The sequence below is a fragment of the Peromyscus leucopus genome, chromosome 7, assembly GCF_004664715.2.
Source record: "Peromyscus leucopus breed LL Stock chromosome 7, UCI_PerLeu_2.1, whole genome shotgun sequence".
Classification (NCBI taxonomy): domain Eukaryota; kingdom Metazoa; phylum Chordata; class Mammalia; order Rodentia; family Cricetidae; genus Peromyscus; species Peromyscus leucopus.
In genome coordinates this window covers 40,422,182-40,447,107 of record NC_051069.1, presented here as the reverse complement: position 1 = coordinate 40,447,107, position 24,926 = coordinate 40,422,182, and the positions used below count along the sequence as shown (strand labels likewise).

At 39.4% G+C, this 24,926-nt stretch overlaps 1 protein-coding gene across 1 annotated transcript in view; it reads left to right on the top strand.

Moving 5' to 3' along the window:
* Window positions 1-24,926, top strand: part of Arhgap32 (Rho GTPase activating protein 32) — a 234,977-nt gene that overhangs the window by 100,131 nt on the left and 109,920 nt on the right. Inside the window, 3 exon segments of the mRNA XM_028879075.2 lie at window positions 12,766-12,857; window positions 13,346-13,387; window positions 13,719-13,803. Of these exon segments, the coding sequence (XP_028734908.1) occupies window positions 12,766-12,857; window positions 13,346-13,387; window positions 13,719-13,803 (219 nt within the window).

The window sequence follows — 24,926 nt, the reverse complement described above, 5'->3', positions numbered from 1 at the left end:
TTGCTTGACCATGTGCATGGTTTCTAGGTGATGGGAAGGGTCTACACTTGGCTGAGCTAGGGGGAGGTCTTTTGCTCCACCCCTTGGCATTCCTATAAATAGCCCTTTAGAAGAGACAGAAGGGGCCGATGGATAAGGATCCAGGCCCTCCCGAGGCTATCTGTGTTTCTGTTTCCCTCCCCTCTATCCTTCTATCTAAATCTCTTATCCCTCTCTCCTTAAGAGTACCCTGGGGTAAAATTGGGAGCCAGTCTCCCAGCTGGCCTTTCACAGTTCCTACACTTAAAATCTTTTGAACATCATGAACAACAGATTTTTCATATATATCATCTTTGGGACTCCTTCAAGAACCTTCCCTTTTCTAGTTTTATGGTTTATGTTGACAAATTGACTTTATTTTATCATCCATGTCCAAACCTTGTCTTGTTATGAATTGGATAATTTAAAGTCCTTTCCCTACTTGACTCACATTGACTCCTACATAGTTTCAAGTGTGCTGAGCTGTAGCTCACACTCTGGACTAAAACCTTCTACACCATCTACACCATCAGACATATTCCTCCATCATTGTGTTGCCATTACCGTAGGATTATGATATTTATTTTATGTTTAGTATTAGAAATACCAAAAGTGAGTTCTAGAAGACAAATACACATGCTGCCTGTATGTACCTGCCCCTGTGCGCACCTGTCCTTGTGTGCCCGTGTGTGTATGTGTGTGTGTGTGTGTGTGTGTGTGTGTGTGTGTGTGTGTTTTGGTTTTTCCAGACAGGTTTCTTTGTGTAGCCCTAGCTGTCTTGGAACCAGCTCTGTAGACCAGGCTGGCCTTGAACTCATGGAGATCTGCCTGCCTCTGCTTCCCCACTGCTGCAGTTAAAGATATGCACCACCGCTGCCTGGCTTCCCGTTTCTTAGTCTGCTCTAATTTTCTCTATATTACTTACAAATACTGAAAATTTATGTGATTATTTTCTCTCCCATTGCACTGTGAGCTGTGTGAGTGGAGCTTCCAGTTGTGGCTAGTTACTGCTTTCTTTCCTGTGCCAGGCATAGTGAGTTTTCAGTAAATATTTGTTTCGTAAATGGAATGATCATTATTTATGCAAACGAAATGGCCCTTTCCCTTAAAACACTGAACTTTATTTCTCCTGTATCTTACTTTTTGGACATTGTGCAGGTTAGTTTTTGTCAGCTCGATACAAGAAAGTAGAGTCTGTCTGTGGAAGTCCCTCTGGAAGAGGAAACCTCAGTTGATGAGCTGTCTTGAGCCGATGGCCTGTGGGTATATCTGTGGGGCATTTTCTTAATTGCTCATTGACATGTGAGGACCCAGCTCACTGTGGCTGGTGCTGTCCCCAGGCAGGTGTGCCTGGGCTGTATCAGAAAGGACAAGCCTGAGGAAACAAGCCAGCAAGCCACATTCCCCAGGTTCCTGCTTTTGAGCTTCTGCTTGGGCTTCTTTCGGTGATAAACTGTAACCTGTAAGAAGAAATAAGCCCTCTCCTTCCCAAGTTGCTTTTACCACAGTGACACACAGCAAAACAGAACAGGCATTAATAGAATTTTCTTCTTCACTGTTTTCTGTTTTTTCCCCCTCTTTCCTTTTTAAACAAAAGTGAGACTTATTGGTACTTTTTTTCAGGCTATCCCAAGCAGCTCTTTGTACTTGGGCTATTTTCCGTTGTATGGTTTCCCTTTCCTAGGAGAGCAGACTTGGATAGAAGAGCTGGATTATGCCTTTAGAGTAATTTTGATGAAGAGGTGATTTCAGTGTGTGTGTGTGTGTGTGTGTGTGTGTGTGTGTGTGTGTGTGTGTGTGTGTAATGCAGAATATATAATTTGTTGTGGAATTGATCACTATTATTTTTTTAGTAGCACTGAAGAAGAATAATTTACTTTAACAGAGTATCTTGGGCTGGGAAGATAGCTTAGTGGGTAAATTGCTTACAGCTCAACCATGAGGTAAGATACCCAGGGTTCATTCACATTAATGCCTGATGTGATGCCTGTAACTCCTGCGCTAACATCACTAACATGGGCTAAAGACAGGCAGAGCAGGTGGAACTGGGAGTCTTGATGCCCTGTCTGTTGAGCAGAAGCAGTGTTCTCCAGGTTCACTGAGAGACCCTGTCTTAAAAAAAAAAAAAAAAAAGCCGGCGTGGTGGCGCCTTTAATCCAGCATCGGAGCAGAGCAGGCGATCTGTGAGTTCGAGCAGCCTGGTACAAGTGAGTTCCAGAAAGCGCAAAGCTACACAGAGAACCCTGTCTCGAAAAAAAAAAAAAAAAAAAAAAAAAAAAAAAAGTGGAGAGCAATTTCAGATGTCACCTCAGCTTAACCTTTGGCCCCCACATATATGCACACACAGGTGAGAGCACTATAGTCCCCCCACATACTTGTGTGCACACATCTCCACCCAGATAAAGTACCTGTAAAGGTGATAGTATATTGTTCTTACATTTTCCTACAACATTTTATAAAATGCGTGATAAAGTTATATGTATTATTGGGCCAAGTATAAACTGAAGAGGCAGAATTACTTTAAACAACTATGGCAGTGGAGTGATATAAAAGAGATGGAGAAGATGAAGCTCAGTTATAGAAAAGCATAAGTTTGCTAATATGTAAATGTGCTAATTTAGGTTGATTAACCAGCTGTTGCCTAGCAGAGGAGTTGTGATAATTATCTTAATGGTGCTTGCTAATAATTTTTCCAAATTGTTTTAAACGTTGCCTTTGAATAATTTCCCCTGCTGTTAATTGGTTCTCTGAGATGTTTCTAGTAGAAGTGAACCTTAAGGCAGCTCTTAAGGCAAAGCAGCTTGTTTCACCAACGTTTCTGGTTATCATGGTTACTGTTTTGCTCTGGTCTTCTCATCTTTTTGTTTGTCAGAAATAGATAGCCGAACTGAAGCAGCAAATATTTTACTCACGGCTGTTTGTGTGGCTTAGAAATCATGCAGGGACTTAAATCTGCTTGCAGCCTTCTTTGATTCCTGTTTCTGGTTTTCAGTACTTGTCTGTTTATAATGCTAGGTAACTTAATTGGCTCGTGTGTTGCTGGGCCCAGTCTGTGGTGTCCAGACATTAAAAAATTAAAATACCTGTTACCATTATTTATCTCACAGATTCCCAGGTCTTCCCTCCCTCTCCTCCTTCCTCCTTCTCCCTCCCTCCCTCCCTCCTCCCTCCCCTCATCCCTTCTTGTCTGAGCAGGGTCTTTCTGACAGCTTCTCTATCCTGGAACTCACTGTGTACACCAGTCTGACCTCAAACTCAGAGATCCTCCTGCCTCTCCTTTCTAAATGCTGGGATTAAAGGTCTGTAATACTGTCCGGCTAGATTTTCTTGTTAATGAACTTGTTAGTTCTTGATGGTAAGTATGCTAGTTGTTATCAAATGTGATGCAGCTCAGTAATGCTAAACAGACTTTTAGGAGAGAACTATAGGCAACATTCAGAGATTTAGTGTGTGTCTTTTATGTAATTGTGACTGGGTTTTTTTTTGAGACTTTCACATGAACTCATGGTACTCAGACTTAAAGTCTGTTTGTTTCCTTTAGACTATATGGGGGTAATTTTCCTGGAGGATATAAAATTATGAAGTCTCTTAAATAAGTGAAGAAAATTGTTATTGTTGTGTTATTTTTTAAAATATGTATATTTTGTGTCCAAGTTCTGAAAATATTCAGAAAGGTTCCAAATTAATCTTTTTGTGACATATTTATCCTTTAAAGGTGCATCATTTTAATGATGGTGTCACTTATACTCTAGGTTTAATATGTTTATTTTTCTAAGGTGTTGGAATGATTATTAGATTTTTTCCTTATTATGTCTTGTTCCTTTGTCAGAAATGGGACAATATTTTCAAAGGCATCTTTAAACACATATCATTTCAGAGATACCTTACATAGGTTCCTGTTGTCTTTTCTTGATAGCATAAAATTTATATTAAAATCTCATTCACCTAGTCGATTATATAGATACATGTAGTACTTTATGGGATTTTTTGGGGGGGATTTTTTTTCTTTTTGGGACAGTGAGTTAGTTACTTTGTTGCTGTGATTAAACACCATAATTCTTTATGGTTCTGGAGAGTGAGTCCATAATGACAAGGAAGGCATGGTGGCAGGCCGCTAGAACAGGAAGTTGGCTGATCACATTTTATCACCTCTGGGGGTCTGTGGGGAGTCCAGCTCTGACCTGCTCCCACCTTTTCAAGGGTTCTTAGGTAGAGGAGAGAGGAATGGGGAAATATCAGATAGAAAGAGAGACCTAGCCCATGAGAAGAAGGATAGAAACACAGGATAGCTTCGGGAGGGCCCTGATCAATACCCAGTCGCCTAGTCCTTTATTCAAAAGGGAATTTTATAACATGCCAAGGAGAGAGGCAAAAGACCTCCCCCTTGCAAGATCAAAGCACACCGTGCAGCCAAGTGTAGACCCTTCCAAACACCTGGTAAACACTTTCGTGACCAAATCATCCATTAGGCAGCCCTGCTGAGTAAAGCAAGCTCAGATTCTCTGACCCTGAGTAATTTGGGCTTCCATACACATTCAAGTCGGAAACTGAGAGTGATATAGAGGTGGGACATGCCTGCCCTAAGTGACCTATTTCCTCTAGCAGTGCTCAGTCCCCAAAAGGTTCTACAGCCTCCCTAAACTGATCCATCAATTTGGGGCCACATGTTTAAATGCCTGAGTGTATGGGGTTATTACTCATTCAAATCACTACAGGCTCTCTATCTTATGATCCTTGTGGCTCAGCTTCCTAAATCCTGGGAACACAGTAAGGCATGTGCCCCTGTCTTAGTTAGGATTACTATTCCTGTGATGAAACATCATGACCAAAAGCAACTTGGAGAGGAGAGGGTTTATTTCACTCACAGTTCCAATTAACAGTTCATCACCAAAGGAAGTCAGGACAGGAACTCAAGCAGGGCAGGAACCAAGATCCAGGAGCTGATGCAGAGGCCATGGAGGGGTACTGTTTGCTCATCCTGGCTTGCTCAGTCTCCTTTCTTATGGAACCCAGGACCATCAGCCCAGGGATGGCACCACCCACAATGGGCTGAGCCTTCCCCATTCATCACTAATTAGGAAAATGATCTACGGCTTGCCTGCAGCCCAATCTTATGGGGAGGCATTTTCCCACTCAGGGTTCCTTATCTCCGATGACTTCAGCTTGTTCAGGTTGACACAGAATTAGCCAGCATAGTCCCCATGGCTGGTTAGATGGGCACAGCTCTGTCACAGAGACAACTGTCATAATTTTGTTGACTGTTTTCAGCAGCTCAAGATGTAAAGGATTTTCCCCTTTATCACTCTATTTTAGGCAGAATTTTTTAAAAAATCATTATCTAGAAATAATATTTGTGACATTAGTTTAAAGTGGCTGTGCTTTCCTTCAAGTGCTAAATACAAGAAATAAAGCTGATGTAAAACACTGAATCTTAAGAGAGTAAAAGTGGAACATGGCAACATGTGACCAGATTTTTAAACTTATTTTCAGATAGTTTTATCACAAGCTTAGGGCCTGAAAATAGTAGGCATTTATTATTTCTCGTTCTGGATGTTGGGCAGGTGGAATGTTTTCTGCTTTGGGTCTCGTAACACAGAAAGCAGTACCCACTGCACTGAGCTCTCTTCCGGAGATGCTGTGGAGCAGTCAGCTTCCTGCCTCATCCAGGTGGTGGGCAGAAGGTAGTTCCTTGTGGTCCTAGGTCCGAGGTCCATGTTTCCTTCCTGGCTGTCAGAGATGATCCTATCTCTGCTCTTTTAAGTGACCTGAATTACTTTTACATGTCCCTTTCAGCCTTCAAAGCTAGCAGTAGTCTTCTTTGACTTTCTTTTCTGTTACCAGCTTGAGAAAATCTGCTTTGGGATTGCTGTCCCAGGTACACTGGTGTTTTTAAGACGGACTGACCTGAGCCTTTAATTTCAACTGCAGAGTCACTTCACTGAAGGACCCAGATACATGAAGTAATGAGTAGGCAGAGGGCTTGTTTTAGAATTTACCTACAGCGGTGTTAGGTGTTTTCTGTGGCTTTTATACATCATAATGTATTTACCATATGTGTTAATCTTAGTTGATGAAAACGGAGATAGTGCAGAAATTTTGAATCTGTCAATATTCATGAAATCAGTGGCTTAGGGTAATTTATGTAGTCTGTATATTGCTATTGTTAACACAAAAACACTACTGGGGGCCAGATGGCTCAGCAGTGCTCTTCCAGAGGACCCAAGTTTGACTCCCAGCACCAGACGGTGGCTCACAACTGTCTATAATTCCAGTTTCTGGGGATCCTAGGCCTCTGGCCTCCTAGGGTGCTGTATTCACCTGCACATACCCCCACATAGGCACAGACATATATATATATACACATAATTCAAGATAATAAGAGTAAATCTCTAATCATAAAAAAGAATTTAAAAAGTATTAAACATATTTAATGATTATATAATATCCCATAAAGTAGAATATAGTCCTTTAGTTAATAGGGTCCTAAATTTGTTTCATATTTTTTACTTTAGTGAATAACTTTATGATGAGTTTTTCTTTTTCTTTTTCTTCTTAAAATAGAGAATTTCTAAAAAAAAAAAAATAGAGAATTTCTGACTAAAGGGTATGTAGATCCACAAATTACTTGCCATTTTAATTAAAATACTGTGACTAACACTGCAAATTGCTGTTATTTCTTGGCCTCAGTTTCTTTGTGGCAGTGGGGCAGCTGGGTCAGATTTCTTTCAGTTCTGCACATTGCACGTACTACATGTTTCTCCTTTGTCTTTGTTCAAAAGTTTGGAGGGACTAAGGGGGTTAGATATGATTTTAAAAAAAGCATTGTGTTCATGTATAAAATTCTCAAAGAATAAAAATTTTAAAGTCTGTAATCTTTGTTAGTGTTCTGATACATGTCAACATGGAGTTTCCTGCATTTTCAAGAAGCTTCACTCCCAGAGGTATGCAGACGACTCGAGGTTGTACTTGGGCAGTAACTGTAGAAGTAGCTGGCTTTCCTGTCTGTTTCAGAATGTAGTACATTGCATTACTGCTGAATGATGCTGCAGCTAACCATGCAACATTGCCAACCACTTTACTTGCATCTGTGGTCACCAAAATTGCTTACTTGAACTACTCTTCTGTCATCTGCACCAGTGTGGTGATGGTATTTTTAGGGGGGCTAGGGAGCAGTAAAAACAGACAGGACAAAACATGTCTTCCTGTCTTTTCAGGTTTTCCAAATCAAAATATGTTTCAGTCGGATGGGTCAGTTGTTCCTTATTGTTTTATTGGCTCAGACTGTAGAGCAGCAAATGCTTGCCTTGTTGTAGATACGTATTTCTAAAGACTACTGGCGTTTTACTGGAAGGAAATCCTTTTGGCTTATATTAAGCTTTGGGTAGACTTTGGCCTCAGTTCTTGTTACATGCGCTCTTGTCAAACAAAGCAGCTCCCCACCCCATGCTTATACAGTAGAACTTTGAACATGAATTTAGGGCTTTAAATTTGATTCTCAGTTTGCCTTTGCAGCTCACTGAAATTGTTCACCTTTAGCATTTAGTGCCACTTTCCCTTTCAGTTGTCTTCTGTCTGTACGTTTGATAAACATGGCATATGTTTTTACATACCTTTCATGAAAGTGCTCAGAAAGAGTGAAGGCCCTGTGACAACAGCCGCCTCCTTCCTGGTACACATTTTCATGCGGCAATCGACACTTACTTTACATTCAGTATTTAGCGGTGCTCAGGCCAGCTGTGTTCACATAGAACTCATTTCAACCCCTCGTCAGCAGGTCCTTCACAGAGGACTTCGGTTGGTTCTAGGACTCTAGGACAGCCTGGCCGTGACCCAGGTTCTTTGTGCCTTCACGTTTGTCAGCCCGACATCAGAGCTGTGTGTAAACATATGCACACCATTGTCATGTCCGTAGCAGAAATGACTGCAGATTTCCACTCAGATTCCTGTTTTATATTTGTTTCTTACACTGAAGACCTTAGTTCTTTAGTGACTCTAGTCGTTGCTTGTTTGCTCTACTCTTCCATTTCTATTTCAAAATTTAATTTTATTTATTGTTGCTGTGTGTATGCGTGTGTGTGATGCATATGTATGTGCCATGGCATGCATATGGAGGTGCCAGGGCCTGCATATGGAGGTGCCAGGACAATTTTCAGGAGCTGGTTCTCTCCTTCCACCCTGGATTCTAGGGAGTGAACTCAGCGGGTCAGGCTTGTGCAGTCAGGACTTTGACCTGCTGAGCCACCTCACTGGCCCATCTTTTATCTTTTTTTTTTTTAAAAAAAGATTTATTTATTTATTTATTTATTTATTTATTTATTTATTTATTTATTTATTATGTATGCAGTATTCTGCCTACATGCATGCTTGCAGGCCAGAAGAGGGCACCAGATCTCGTTACATCGTTACAGATGGTTGTGAGCCACCTTGTGGTTGCTGGGAATTGAACTCAGGACCTCTGGAATAACAGCCAGTGGTTCTTAACTGCTGAGCCATCTCTCCAGCCCCCATCTTCTATCTTTAATAGTTTCAAAATAAGAATGTCAGTTTTATAGAAAACAATTTGTTTCACTTGTAGGAAATATCCTTGTAGGGATATATTGTTTTGCTTTATTGCTCCTTGAAGTAATCTCTCTCTGGGCTTAGCCACTCACATATAATTAGGATCATTTGTTTTATTTCATTCTCTATTTTTAGAGAGTGCTGCTTTTTCCCATTTTAATTTATTTTTACTGATATTTAAGTCATTTATGTGGCCTCAAAATCTCAAAATAGGGACAATCTGTCTCTTTCCCTTTTTCTGTCTTCTCCATTGGTAAACATTCAAATTAGCTTTTGCTTACTCTTCTATTTTTTAAGCAAAACACACATGCATATTCATATTTACTGTTTTTAAGGTAGCCTGGTGAAGACTATTTCACAGCAGTAGGGTGGAATCTTCCTGATTGCTTTAGAGTCATGATTATTCCCTTGCATGGACAGTTTTACTCTTGCCAATGTAAGATGAAAACGGCAGAAAGGAAGTCAGCTCTGTTTTGGTAAGCTGTGAGAGGGCAGAGATGAGTGTCTTTGGTCGACAAACCTCAGCCATAATCACTGCCAGACACACTCATCATAAGAACTTGTTGAGTTTTAGCTGATCAGTTGTGTATATCAAGTCTGTACTCTAATGTTTTCCCTATTTTTTTTTTTTTTTTTTTTTTTTTTTGGTTTTTCGAGACAGGGTTTCTCTGTGTAGCTTTTCGCCTTTCCTGGAACTCACTTTGGAGACTAGGCTGGCCTCAAACTCACAGAGATCCACCTGCCTCTGCCTCCCAAGTGCTGGCATTAAAGGCTTGCGCCACCACCGCCCGGCTCATTTTAATTATAATTAAGAATGAAAGACAATGCATAGATTTAAAAATATTATATCACTCTTGTACTTCTGAAGCAAAGTCAATTTAGTTATGCATTTTTATTAATAAAATGAATTTGTTTTGCTATTTTGTGACTGGCCTACAATTTTTCTATTATGCTCTTGTCTGCCCTTTCATCATTTATTTTTTATTTACCTTTTAATGAAAGCCTAATTTACATATGTAGAGGTAACAAGTTTTGTTTGTTTTGTTTTTTGAGACAGAGTTTCTTTGTGTAGGCTTGACAGTTCTAGAACTAGCTCTTTAGGTCAGGATGGTCTGGAACTCCCAGAAATCCACCTGCTTCTGCTTAAAGGTGTGCACCTTCCCTCCTGCCCTCCCCTCCCCAACAAATTGTATGTGTATGTATTGATGAAATTACTTATTTTTTTCATGTATGAACAAGATCAAGATTTGAACATAGACTGTTATATAAAATTCAGAAACCTCTTGGATGCCTCTGTCAACTTTTTCTGACAGTTGTATCTGTTCCTCTTGTACATGAAATCCTGCAACATGGATGTACTTTTTGTACCTGCATTCTTTTGTGTATATGATAGAATCCCACATGATCCTTTCTGTTTCTGTGCTGCTTATTTGCATCTAGCATGTTTCTCATCCTTACTGCTGTCAGACCTTGTTTTTAGTGCTGTCCTCATTGAAGCCATGTCTCAGCCTTTTGTTATATTGTTTTAAGCTGGCCTTTTAAAGTTTGTCCTACATCATGAATACAAGTTGTTAGGTCTATAGTTCAACCCTCCTCCTGTCCCCCTAAAATGGCAGTACTGATGACATTGTTCTAAACAGAAGGACTTTCGCCAGGTAAACAGAAGGGTTGTTACTGGGTAAACAGAGGCTTTCCTGGGTCTCAGCACCAAATGTAAGCAAGGGCTCAGTGACATCACTTACCCAGACCATTGCATGGGTAGGAAGAAAGGGTTATTGGGCATTAAATTGCTGAGGCTGTCTCTCAGGGGGCAGAGAGAAGAGCAAAATGGAAGAACAGCAGAAGATTTTGTATGACAGTTTGAATGGCAGGTCTTTGAGCTGATGCAGGCTGTTCAAATTGAACAGGAACTAGATGCAGCTGGCTCGAGGTAGTTGACCTTTGGGGCAGATTAAGGGAGGCTCCAAGTAAACAGAAACCTGTCCTTATTTTTGTTTTTTAAAAAAATTTGGGCCCCCCGTGACATACTTCCTTCAACAAGGCCATACTTCCTAATCCTTCTAATCCTATCAAAGAGTTCTACTCCCTGGTGACTGAGCATAAAAATATATGAGCCTTTGGGGGCCATTCTTACCCAAACCACCATTGGCCATTCATCATATTTCTAAGAATAGAGTAAAAAATCTATTTCCCAATTGTCATCTGGACCCACTCAACCATTTTATAAATCTCTTGTACTATTGGGCTTAGTATTTAGAAAGTTATTTTATGATCCCAGGTATATCCTTCCAGTTGTCAACTTCCATCAGTTATTCCAATGGTAAAATATCAAAATAAAGGCATTTAAAAAAGGAAAATGGGGGAATCACCTACTAGACAAGTTGGCAAACTTTTTCTTTCTTTTTCTTGGAGGGGGTGGTGTTGGTTTTTCGAAACAGAGTTTCTCTGTGTAACAGCCCTGACTGTCCTGGATCTCACTTTATAGACCAGGCTGACCTCGAACTCACAGAGATCCTGCCTCTGCCTCCCAAGTGCTGGGATTAAAGTCGTGTACCACTACTGCCTGCTCAGCAAACTCTTTCTTAAAGGGCTATCTGGTATATAATTTTAGACCTGTGGCCACAGTGTCTACCCCACTCTGAACAAACATGGCCACATTCCAGTAAAAGTTACTGCAAAAGCAAGTGAACTGCAAATCGAGTTCTGCAACACTTGACCGATAGCCTGGTGCTCAGTGAAACTATTCCTCATCCAGCTTTTGTGTGACGTTCTCCAAATGATTGCATCATCCTTCTAGAAGGATGTTTTAGGGGTTTTGTTGGTTTGTTTGTTTTGTTAGCTTAGAGACATTGGCTCTGCAGTTTGCATTTTTACTTTGCTGAGTATATTCATTGATTCCATAGTTTTATTATTCTATCCATAGTAGACTGGAGAAGAAAGTGGCAAAGAAAGATACTTCACGATGACCAGAAACATTAAAAGGTGGATTCAGGAGGTAACAGCACTGTAGACAGCAATGGCGGGAAAATGATCACAGACAGTACATTTTTCACTTGTGCTGAAACCTGAGATAAAAGCAGTATAACATCACGCCTGATGTTCGAGCTGTATTTCCTCACACACATCCACTCTCTCTCACACACGATTAAAAAATACACAAAGAATACAGTACACATTCTTTCTTGCTTTGAAGACCTTGAAAAGAATCAAGGAACATCTAAGAAGATTGACCATGAAATAGCAGGTCTGAATAATAGTTAACATTGCTAAGGATAAAAAAAAATTGAAAAATTAGTTCTGCTTATGGTAATATATGAAGAATCCATTCTTACAAGTTTACTCAGTTACCTCATGTAGTTGAAACATTTTTAACATAATCCAAACTATATTGACTAGTGTTTTTATAAGAAAAAAAAGTAATCTAGTTAAGGTTGTGATTCTTGAGCTAGGAAGCTGAGGCAGGAGGATTGTGAGCCTGAGTCCAGCCTGGGCTGCCTAGATTGTGAAAGGTGACTCTCCCCTCAGCACACCTTGAGAGTATCTTATACTGCTGAAACAGGTGGCATGTTCTGTTTTTCTGTTCTCAGTATTAACTTGTATTAAGCATTAATGTTCTGATCTAGGCTATAAGAATGAATTTACATGTGATGGATACTTGGGCTTAAATTTTATTGTTTTCAGACTGCTATGAACCTCTTGATCCTAGTTGTTTTTAATTAGACCACTAAATTTCAAAATCCTCTCTGTCAACTGTGGTGTACTGAGGGATATGCTGGCAGTACCAATACCGCCTTCAGAGTTTGAAGTGACGAATGTCTGCTGTTCCATTGCTTGTAATGCCATTTTTAACTTCTGTTGGTATTTGTAATATAACCAGGATTATTTAATTCCAATAACCCATAGGAGAGATTTTAGTTTGTACTGAGAATCCTAATAACAGATTATAAAATTTTATGACAAAACATAAAAATTCTTATTTTTATATCCCCTCATGTGCTAAACTCAGGTATTTAAATTTAATAAAAGTCAAGTAAGTTTTCAATTTAAAGGAAAATTATTAAATAAAAAATGTTCCTTTAAATATAGGTTCAGTAGAAATAGTAAAAATTTATCTGTAGCCTATTTTTATAAAAGAGGTCTCACTACTAACAGAATCACCGTTGCTTTCCTTTGTCTTTATTTTCTAAGGCAAGAGGAGCAGATGTCCCGGAGATCCCTGGAGATCTTACTCTTAAAGCATGTGGCAGCACAGCGAGTATGAAGGTTAAGCATGTGAAGAAGTAAGTATGGCCAGGAGGGGCTCGCAGCGAGTTCTTTATTTCTTGGAAATGTTTTATTTAGGTCTTCCTGTGCATGTAACAGTTTATACTGTTAAGCCCTACATTGTAAGTCAACAACGAACTGAATAGGTCTTTATACAGCCCACTTTCCTAAAAATACACTTTATTTTCCATCCTTCTACATTGTTGCCTATTAAGTTTCATTTGTCTAACAGGAACATCTAGACCTGCCTCTGTACCTCTAATGCATAATCTCATTTATTAAGGAAAATCAGCTTTATCAGTTGAATTATGGAATCCTAGGCTTGCCTTTAAGAAGCCTGAAAGAGATACCTAGAGTTGAAAGTTACATGGAATACCTGAGTTTTTCCCACATAGTTCTAATAGGAAATTCAGCTTCTCCCTTGGTAAAGGAGGGCTAAACAGGGAAATAAGTTTCAAGTGTAAGTCTAGGGAAGATAAGGATAAAATGTTCATTCTGTACCCAGGTCCAGCACTCCCGGACTGATGGGCTGTGACAACATCCACAGGTAAAGTCTGGTGTGCTTTGTGTTATGAATCCTGCTTCTCTATAGAAGCAGGCAGTTTATGGTTAGTTTGTCAAAGGTCTGGCTTTTCTATGACCATCGACTTGGGGCAAGGTTAAGAGACTCAGTGTCTCATTTTTTGTTCCTATCTACACACTCAATGCAGTATTCATCTGGTTCCATGTGTTTCTGAAAAGGTTGTGTGAATGTTTGTGGCTCACATGCATGTGCTTATTAAGTATTTTTGCTTGCATGAGCTCTGAAATCCATGGTATTTATACTAATTTTGAGTAGTCAGGTATCTTTGTTTCATATTTACTTTCATGTATTTTAGGTTACCCTTCACCAAGGGACACTTTCCAAAGATGGCTGAATGTGCACATTTTCATTATGAGAACGTGGAATTTGGCAGTATACAGGTATAATTGAAACATTTCCTACATTCTGAATTGAGATAAGTGATAGTTGATATTTTATTATTTGTGATATTTTGATACTGGTTCATGTAAAATCTTTTATTCTTTTCTATTGATCAGTACTTGATGCCAAGTTGACACATATTTTTAATCACCATACTAACATGTATCAGTTAGGGAATTCTCCCTCGCCCCCACATACTCCATGTTATGAGTCATATATGTCCATGAGTTTGTAAAGTAGCTTTGCCTTCTGGAATTATGTAGCCTTGCTAACACTACCTTGTTTGATTCACTCACTTTGAGTTTTGAAATCTGGAAGATTGCAGTGCTCCCACTTAATTCTTTGTCAAGTGTCTTGGTTATTATTGGCTTCAGCATTCTCACTTGGCATCAAATGAAATACTTTGCTCATGTGATAAGTCACCAGCAGCTTAATGTGAAAATGGAAACTGTAAAGGGGCAGGTTGTGATTATTTGAAAAAGCTGTGTTTTCCCAGGGCAACAGAAGCTATTCTTCATTTGTTTTTAATGATAGTCAAATAGAAAAAGAGCTTGATGTTCTACACACTACATAGAGAAGTTCTCCACCTGCCAATCTAGCTCTGCCTTGTCCAAAAGGAAGTCTTCCAGGCATGATTGATATGTGCCATAGTGAGCTACTTTTCCTAATTGTATCTTAAAGCCTATTTAGATGGGTTTGAGCTATGGGATTTATGAAAGCTCAGGATATTTTATTTCAAATAATTGACAGTTTGAAATGCAACAGAGATTTCTAACATTTGATTGTTTGTCTATTGACTGTAAGACACCAAACAAAGTGTATTTTGTTTGCTTAATATACTTGTGTCTTTGAGATTTCAGCTATAATAATGTCTTAGTTACTTTTCTGTTGCTGTGAAGAGACCATAATGAAGACAACTCATAAAAGACATCATTTAATTTGGAGCTCATAGTTCCAAAGGGTAGTTGAGTCCATACCCGTCATGGTGGGAAACATGGCAGCAGGCAGGCAAACATAGCACTGGAGCAGGAGCCAAGAGCTTACATGTTGAGTCAATAACTAGGAAAGGGATGGGGGGTGGAGGGAGGGAGGGAGGAGAGAGAGAGAGAGAGACAGACAGACAGACAGACAGCTAGTCAGTCAGTAACTGGGAATGGTATGAACTTTTGAAACTTAAAAGCACACCCTCAGTGACACACTTCCTCCAACAAGGCCACACCCCCCAATCCTTCCCAAACAGTTCTATCAACTGCAGAACAAGCATTCAAATATATGAGCTTATGGGGACCATTCTCATTATAACGACAATGATAATTTTTACTACAGAAGAGCTGTTCAAGAATCCACTACTAAATATACTTTTCATTTTGTGACTATTACGTATTTGAGTGATTTGTTTGCATACCCTTACAATGAGGCAAATTATTTCTTGGTAAACTTACTTTGTTTGTAGGTTTTATTTTGTTTTTGTCTTTACAAGGTTGAGAGCCCTCTTTTGCAAGTAATAAACATTGTGAAGACATCTCATATACATCAGGAAGAGAAATAGTAGTCTAGAGATTATAGCCAAATTGAGAAGAGTGTTTAAATGGTTGGCATTATATAACAGGCCAGAAGTCTTTTAGGACTTTGATTTAAAATAAAAACAAAGCTATTATTGGTAAGCATGATAGAATGGAATTACAGGCTTTAGTTAGCGTAATTAGGGTACCTAGTTGTAGCATGAATCTTAAAAGTTCTTATTAATAAAATCAAGCCTGAAGCCAGTTATCGGGGTGAATGCTGGAAGATCAGAGAAGCAGAACAAGCCACAGCTACCTTACCTCGCCAGTTCTTCAGCTGGTCCTGTTTCCTCAGACTGGATGCCTCTGAGTCCTCATCCAGAATAAATCTCAACTGAACTGTGCTGCTCAAAAGCCTGAATGCTTCTAGTTTCTGGTCCTCCTGCTTTATATACCTTTCTGCTTTCTACCACCACTCCCTGGGATTAAAGGCTCTCTTTCTGGGATTAAAGGTGTGTGTCACCATGCCTGGCTGTTTCCAATGTGGCCTTGAACTCACAGAGATCTAGAGGGATTTCTACCTCTGGAGTGCTAGGATTAAAGGTGTGAGTGCCACCATTTTCTAGCCTTTGTATCTAGTGGCTGTTCTGTCTCTGACCCCAGACAAGTTTATTAGGGTGCACAATATTTTGGGGAACACAACACCACCACACCTAGTAGTACCCTTCTACTAGGAAGTTAGGGAACTTCATGATCTTGAGCAAGCAGGTACACTTCTTTGTGTTTCATTTCCTTTATTGCTGAGGTGTATAACATATTATAGTACTAGACTTTTCATGTTTTGTTTTATGATTGAAGGCTGAATATTGTGTATATGGAAGAGATGTGGATTAGGGATAGCACTCAGCTGGATTTGACTTTTCTGAAAGAGCGTTAGAGGCTTCAGATCTCTAGGAGGACTGTGTCACAGAGGGAAATTTCAGGAAACCTTCCTGCTGCTGAACAGAGAAGAGCTGTATACTTTCATTCGCTTGTTTCATTGGCTCTTAGGTATCTTCATTTGAGAAGAGCTGTATACTTTCACTTGCTTGTTCCACTGGTTCTTAGGCTTCTGCTCCCTCCCTAGAGGGTACAACACCAACTCACTGTGTCCCCTCCACATCTAAAGCTCATGAGTGAATTTTCTGGACTACCTTGTAGTTTCAGGTGTGTGAGAATGGGGACAAGTTTTAGAAAACCAACTCCATTCACCTTATGAGTTAATTCCAGAATCTTCTATTATCTGTTGTCTATCCTCCATTTGGATCTATTATCTGTTGTCCATCCTCCATTTGGATGAATTCCTCTCGAGAAATCCATTTCTTGTCAGTGTTGTCTGGTTTTGTTTTCTGTCTTTGGAGCTGGGTCTCTCCAGCTTCTCTTCCGGTTCTGCTTCTGATGTGGTTGAGCCTAAGTCATGTTTAGAAGGGAAACATCAGTTTCCATGAGCTGAGTTGTAGTTGTATCATAAAAGAAGTATAGTAGCCACCTGGCTTGACTACCTGTTGGTGATTTTTGACTTGCTTTTTGTGCTCTATCTTGTATATGGGTTTATTATCTGGCTGAATACCATCTATAGGAAAACTAAACATAATAATACCGCTCTTCAAACGATTCTGTTTCATACAAACAGTTAAAAATAAAGTTTGTCTCAGTTAATACTCTTTATCATTTTATGTGTATTGCTTTTTACAGTAGATAAACCTTAGTACACTTGATCCTAAACATATTTTGGGAAAACAAATCTCCTATATGTAACTCAGTTTCAGTATGTGATTGAAAATACGTTCTGAGGAGCAAACAAGAAGCCTTGCTCAAATGTGCCTAGAAGAAGCCACCAGTCTCGTTTGGCAGCTCTGTTATATGTCAGTAGTCACACTGTCAGTGGCTGACTCAGGCGTCACCTTCTAATGCATCCCAACTCTGGAACACCTCTTCAGTCATTTACCTTCTTGGTTTAAACTTTGATCTTAGGAATTTCTCTTGGATGTACAGATTTCTTTACATTTATATTTCTCCTCAGCTCTTAAAATATTGTAATTGGCTGTCATTCTCTAGGATGATAGAAGATGTCCATATTTATTGGCCATTTCTGCTGTCGTGGGACCTTCCCCTAAGTGTGGTTTGTTTACCCAGTGAGGCCCTGTTAGAGAAAACTAATTTTGACTTTGCAAACAGTTAACAGTTGGAAATGACTTCTGGATTAGGGATGAAGACTCGTGTCCACTTCCCCTCTCAGTGCTGGGATCCCATCTGGAGTGGCGGTGCACAGTCTGTGCAGTAGTCTCATTGAGTTCAGATGTGTGTCAGGCCTGGTGTGTCTGGAAGGCACTGTTTCTTGTGTCTTCATTCCCACTGGCTTTTACACTCTTTCTGTCTCTTCTTCCCCAGTATTCCCTGAGCTCTGAGGGGAGAGGTTGGTGAAGACATCCCATTTAGGGCTGAGTGTTCCAAGCTTTCTCACTTTCTGCACATTGTCTAGTTGTAGATCTCTTTATTTGTTCTCATCTACTGCAGGAAATCTTCTCTGACGATGCTGAGTCAGACACTGATCTATTGGTATAAGCAGAATATTGTTAAGAGTCATTTTATTTCTATGTTCTTTAGCAGAACAATGGTATTTGGTTTTTCTCTAGGTCCATGGCTTATCTAGTCTCAGGTTCTTGGTCACCCGAGCAAAGTCAGGCATAGGTTCCCATTTCATGGAATGGGCCTTAAAACCAGTCAGATTGTGGTTGGTCACTCCCACAATTTCTTTGTGCCACCTTTGCATCAACATAACATTTAGGTGGTGTTTTGCCATAGATCCATAGCAAAAGGACAAAGCCACCATAGAAGAAAAACTTAGGAAACCGTGAACCAAAGTCTAGTCTTCTAAGTTACATTCCTCAGGTGTTTCATCACAATGGTGAAAAGTTGACTTGTACACATTTAAGATGGATGATAAAAAGTGCAAATGCAAGTTAAAATTCCTTCTGTTCTCTATCCCTGTTAATTAGTATGTATCTATTTGAATCTTTAAAATATTGCAGAATATGTGGTAAAGTTTATAGATGCAGCCCTCTTAACAGCTAGCCATCTAGTTGTATCATTTTATAAGTAGATGTAGGTTCTGCTGATATACTCTGCCTTGAAACATGCCTTTTTACTTGAAAGTATGGATCTTGGAGCTATTTTATTATTCTCAAAAGTTTGGAATTCCCTCTTTTCACAGCTCTGTATGTAATATCTACTTTCTGTTATTGTGATAAAATACAATGACCAAGGCCACTTACAGAAGAGGGTGTTTACTTGGGGTTGTGGTTCCAGAAGGATAAGGATCTATTACAGCAGACATGGTAGCAGAGCAGTTGAGAACCCACATCTGGAACTACAGAGGCTAGGCAGGCAGAATGAATGAGATGGGCAGAATCTGTATCCTTTAAGACCACAGCTCCTAAACTTATCCAAACATCTCCTCCAATAAGTGTCAAGTAGTCACACATTTGAGCCTATGAGGACCATTCTCATACAACTCTAACATGCTGCTTTATCTTATTTTTAAAAAGCATTTACTTCTTTTTGTTTTATGTGTATGAGTGTTTTGTCTGCATGTATGTATATGCACTATGTGTATGCCTTGTGCCCATAAAGATGAGAGGTGTTGGATCCTCAGAACTGGCGTTAAAGATGTTGTGAGCCAACACATGGGTGCTGGTAACTTAACAGTCCCTCTGCAAGAGCAGCAAGTGCTTTTAACTGCTACCCAATCTCTCAGCCCACTTTTTAAAAATTGTACACAATTCATTTAATTAGCTTCCTGTTAATAAATATTCTGTGTTTTATTGATCTGACTGTGTCCACTAAATGAAACCCTATGAAAGGATTCACTAGGTCATGGAGTATGTACATTTAAAATATTGACATTTGTTGTTAAGTTGTTATTTTTTTCTTTTTTAAGTGTAGTAATCTCCATAGTCCACAGGAGTGAATCCCAAGCTCTCTAGTGGATGACTACAATAGCATGTATTTCTGATTGTACTGTTTTTTCTTATGAAAAAGTTTAATTTAAAAATGAAGTGTAGTAAGAAGTCAGCAACAGTAAAATGTCAACAATCACTAATAATAAAATAGAGTAATTGCAGCAACATATTTAATAAAATTGCTAGTATCTTCATTTGTATTTTAGAGCCATTAGTACATAAAATAAAGGTATTTCAGTATGATCCCTGCAATACCATGACAATTAATCTGATAACTGAGATGATTACTGAACACCAAGTGGCTATATTCTAGATAGTATGAGTATGCTACATGATGGATGCCTCATGTCCAGTATGGCTGGGACAGCATGGGGTTTATCACTCTAGTCAAAATTACATGCAGCTGAAAGCTCCAGTTGCTGATGTCTGTTATTTTCCATTTAATATCTCCAGACTTTGGAAGGCGTGGGTACCTGAAACTACAGAAAGCTAAACCACAAGCAAGAGTGGGGTGCAGGTGTGGCAGGTTGTGTGTGTGTGTGTGTGTGTGTTACTCTATGCCATTTTGTTCTGAGGGCAGTGAGAGTGTGTTTTCCTCAACATTTATGACAGTGGCAGGCAATGTTAATCTTTTTATATTTTGTTCCTAAAACAGGTGAACTAAGGCAATGCGTTAATGAATGATGTGTTACCTACTCATGGCTCACTTTTCTTTCTCTTTCTGTGCACTGTATCTTGAATACTTTGATTATCCTTTTTTCTTCTTTCTGTTATCATTCTTGTTGATTTCTTTGTCTTAACTGTGGTCTAGCACAAGACTAGACAAACCAACAAATTATAATCGGGAAATAGACACATGTGTATCTACATTCCCCCTCCCCCCACCCCCCCAGGATTTCTCTGTGTAGCTTTGTAGCCTGTCCTGGAACTTATTCTGTAGACCAGGCTGGCCTCGAACTCACAGAGATCCACCTGTCTCTGCCTCCCAAGTGCTGGGATTAAAGGTGTGCACCACCACTGCTCAGTGTATACATACATTTTTAATGTCTAGTAAAGATTAACATTTTTGGATTCATGGAGGAAGACAGATTGATGGGCTGTCCAGTATGTGTTGGTCAATAGATCATCCATTTGGGAAATATTAAGCTTGGTTAGTATCATCCAAGACCCTTCTAAGTTGTGTTCTGTTGTCCCAGTTTAGAGAGGTGGACGTTTGAGTGATGAAAGGACACCTACTAGGGCTTACACTGATAATAAAGCCAGCATCTGAAGCCAGGCTGTCTGTAAGGTACCCTAAGAGCACTCTCTTGTTTATTATTTACTTTGTAAATGATTTTCTCTCTCTCTCTCTCTCTCTCTCTCTCTCTCTATATATATATATATATATATATATATATATATATATATATATGTATATATATATCTGAATTGGCAGCACATAAGCATTATGTTGCAGAAATGGGGTGAACTCCTGTGTTGTCTCTTGTTTGGCAGTGTGACCTTAGGTAGATTATCTAAGCATCCGGGAAGACCTCTGTTCAGCCAGTTGGGCTACCATGCCGAGAAGTGATGCTGGTGAGATGAGTGGATGAGCCGTGTGTTGTATTCTCATTGCACTTTGCTTTCCTGGCCACAGGTCAGATTGTCACTTAGTCTTGTTTTTGCTTTCTTTATCTTCATATGGGAATTCCTTGATACACTAGAAATACCAGTCAATGGCAAATGTTTTCTTTCTGCTGAGAAACCATGTGAACTGTGGGCTCCGACGTAGACATCCGAGATGGCAGCAGGTGAAGGGAAAGGGACATAACAGCACAGGGCAGGAAGGTTGTGCCAGGTTGTGTTACTTTAGCCCACTTCCATTCAGTGTGAATAGCTGTGTTTAAAAATTAGTAGGAATACAGAGTTTCTCCTGTTCTAGAGATAGATTGTACAGATATCCTTACATTCCTGGAACATCTTCTGTTTTGCATGTGTTTAAAAACAAATTTCTTTTATCACTTTACTATATTTCATAAATTGGTCTCTCTGCCTAAATGTGGGAGGATTTTTTTATTTGTCCTTTTTAATAAGCACTCTAGAATAGTTTGCATTAATTAGAGCTGTCTGTTGTTTGAAGGTTTCTTCAGTTTTCCTGTTAAAACCTTTGTGCCTGGTTCCCAGTAAAGGGTTTAATTTTTAATTATAATTTCAAGTTTTATATATATATATATGTAATATATATGTAATATATATATAAAATAATTTAAGAACGGTCTAATTTTTTAAAGGTTAGTTTTTATGTTTTATATTAAGAAAAGTATCTTTTGACTTTCAGATTTGTAGGCTATAAACTGTGTAAAATATTCTAAAAATTAAGTCTGACCAGAAAGCCAGGTTTTAGTTTTCTTGATCAAACTGTCTTATGTCATTTTTCAAATTATTGGTTTTTAATTGTTTTTTTCTATTTAATTTTTTTCTTTTTGATTGGAAAGTTTATTTTTTGTTTTTCTGGACAAGAGTTGAGGGAAACATACTACTAGTACTTATCTATCAAAAACTGTTTGTCTTAAACCACTCTTTGCTCTATATTTTCCATTAATATTATGCAATTGATATCATATTTCTTTTCTTGAGAGAGAACATTGCTATAGGAATTGTTAATAGTTCATTTTACATACAACCAGTCAGTGCTTGGATGCATTGTTGGGTATTTAATCCAGGGTTTTACTTACGCTCAACTTGTGTTCCACCTGGTAGGCAATGTTTCTGTACACTGATTTTCAGTAAGTACATTGAATTTTTTTGTATTTTCCTTTGAATAGTACTTTGGTGGCCACAAACTTTGGTTGTTGATGCACCAATATCATATATTTGAAGGATATGAAAACAAAAGATAATTGCTGTTTTTGTTAGACAACCTGGTGGTCTGCCACTCCTGAGAAGTCGTGCTTAACATAGTATACTACAGCTCAGAACTCCTGGGCTACAGGTGTGTACCATGCTGCTCCCAGCAACTTTTATTTTTCCAAATTGTAGTGTCTCATGAACAAAAATAATGATTTATCCAGATTTCACAAGATTTTTTTTTTTTTTTTAGTGAGGGGAAAAAGTCTCCTGCAACATTGGTAGAAACTTTTATCAGTCTGAAGCCCTGCTCCCTTCCTCTGTGCTCTGTGTCATACCGCCATCTAGTGTTAGGATGGCGGTGGACACGTTGATTAGAGGAGTCTGCCGGTTAGTCTTTTATCCCCAGCCTTGCACTTTCATTTTAAATAAGGGAATTTTCCTATGAGTGAGTGTGGAACAAGGATGACTGGACTGCTACTCACATCACCAGTGAGGCTACCTGGAAAAACGGGACCCCAAGAAAGACACGGAGAAATGGATGAGATCTACATGAACAGCCTGGACATGAGTGGGAGCAATGAATGGCGAGGGTCGAGGGAAAGAGGCAGGAGATCCTAGCTGGATCAAGAACAGAGAGGGAGAACAAGGAATAGGAGACCATGGTAAATGAAGACTACATGAGAAAAGGAAGAAACAAAGAGCTAAAGAGGCCCACAGAAATCCACAAAGATACCCCCACAAAAGACTGCTGGCAATAGTTGAGAGACAGCCGGGACTGACCTACTCTGGTGATGGGATGGCCAAACACCCTAATAGTTGTGCCATAAACCCCATCCAAGGACTGAGGAATCTGGATGCAGACATCCACGGCTAGGCCCTTGGTGGAACGCTGGGAGTCTAATTAGTGAGAAAGAGGAGGGTTTATATGAGCGAGAATTGTTGAAACCAAGGTTGGATAAAGCACAGGGACAAATAACCAAATGAATGGAAACACATGAACTATGAAGCAAAGGCTGAGGGGCCCCCAACTGGATCAGGCCCTCTGAATAGGTGAGACAGTTGATTGGCTTGATCTGTTTGGGAGGCATCTAGGCAGTGGTACCAGGTCTGGGCTTGTTGCATGAGTTAGCTGTTTGAAACCTGGGACTTATGCAGGGACGCTTGGCTCAGTCTGGGAGGAGGGGACTGGACCTGCCTGGACTGAGTCTATCAGGCTGATCCCAGTCCTCGGGGGAGACCTTGATCTAGAGGCGGTGGGAATGGGGGGGGCTGGGGGAAGGGAAGGGGAAGGGGCAGGAAGGGAGAGAACAAGGGAATCTGTGGCTATTATGTAGAAATGAATAGTATTGTAAAATAAATAAAAAATAAGTAAAAAAATTAAAAAAGTATAAAATAAAAAAAAATAAATAAGGGAATTTGAATTATTTTAACTGTTTGCACATGGTCTCGTTAATTCTTCACAACAGTTTCAGTAAAGGAATTTGAGATAAGCGTTGCTTAAGAACTTACTGTGTGGTATAGCCATTCTGAATGTTTCTTTCCAACTAGAAAAGAGTATGCAGGCAGAACTAATACTTTAAGTAAAAAAAGAATGAACCATAGTTTTAAAATTCACTAGTTGAAAGTTAAAAAGTACATGAACTATGTTGTTATCTCCATTATCTGAAGTAAGTTCTTTAACATCTCTGGCCCCCAGCTTTCTAATTTGTTAAAGAAAAATTAAAAAAAAATCTATCTCATTTATGTCACAGAATACTGTGAGAATTAAGTAAGATGAGAGTTAAATAATAAACTAGATTATCTAGTATTCTTTGAAGTATTTTAGACAGAAATTCCGAATTTTATTTATTTTGTGTGTGCATGCTTGTATGTTCCCATGCATTTTCCTTGGCACATGTGGGGCAGCTTGTGGGAGTTGGTTCCTCTCTTGACCATGTGGGTCCTGGAGATTGAATCCAAGTCATCAGAGGTGGTAGCAAGTGCCTTGACCTGCTGAGCCGTCTCCATGGCCAGTAATTCTGTTTTGGAATGTGTTTTCTGAGAGAGTCTTACTGTGGAGTCCAGGCTGGCCTAGATCTGTGGAGTCCTGGCTGGTCTTCACATGATTTCCACTAGGGGCATGTGTCACCATACCTGTCTAGAAAGGCAGAAGTGTGGTGCAGTCAAATAGTTATCTGAACATTGAGGAACGTCACACTTGCTTTGAGGACGGGATGACGATGTCAGTCAGGACTGAGGTAGTAGGAGTGACTTTATAATATGCTTTCTCTAGAGAGGCTTCCCACCCTTAATTTAGTTGTCCTCAAACCAAAGAAATGGAAAATGCAGCTCCAGTCTTATACATATTCTAGAGCAATATTCCATCTGAGAGAAAATCATTGTTATTTGAGGAGATAATTGAAATGAAAGTTCAGACTGAGTTATCAGAGCTGCTGTTATCCAAGACCTGGATTTTTAACTGTATGTGAGTTTATCCTATTGGTGGAAGTCCTTGGCTTATGGAAAATACATATTTTAGAGTCACGATTGTGCATGAAGCTTGCTTATCAAATTAAATATGCTTGAAAACTGGTATGTTGATTCTGAAACTGAAAGGTGCAAGACAAGTCTGTACCAGTGTCTCTCAACCTGTGGGTCTCAACCCAGCTCTTTCACAGGGGTCATCTGAGACCATCAGGAAACCCAGATATTTACAGTATGATTCATAACAGCAGCAAAAATTGCAGCTATGAAGTAGCAACAAAAGCAGTTTTATGGTTGGGGATCACCACAACACGAGGAACTGTATTA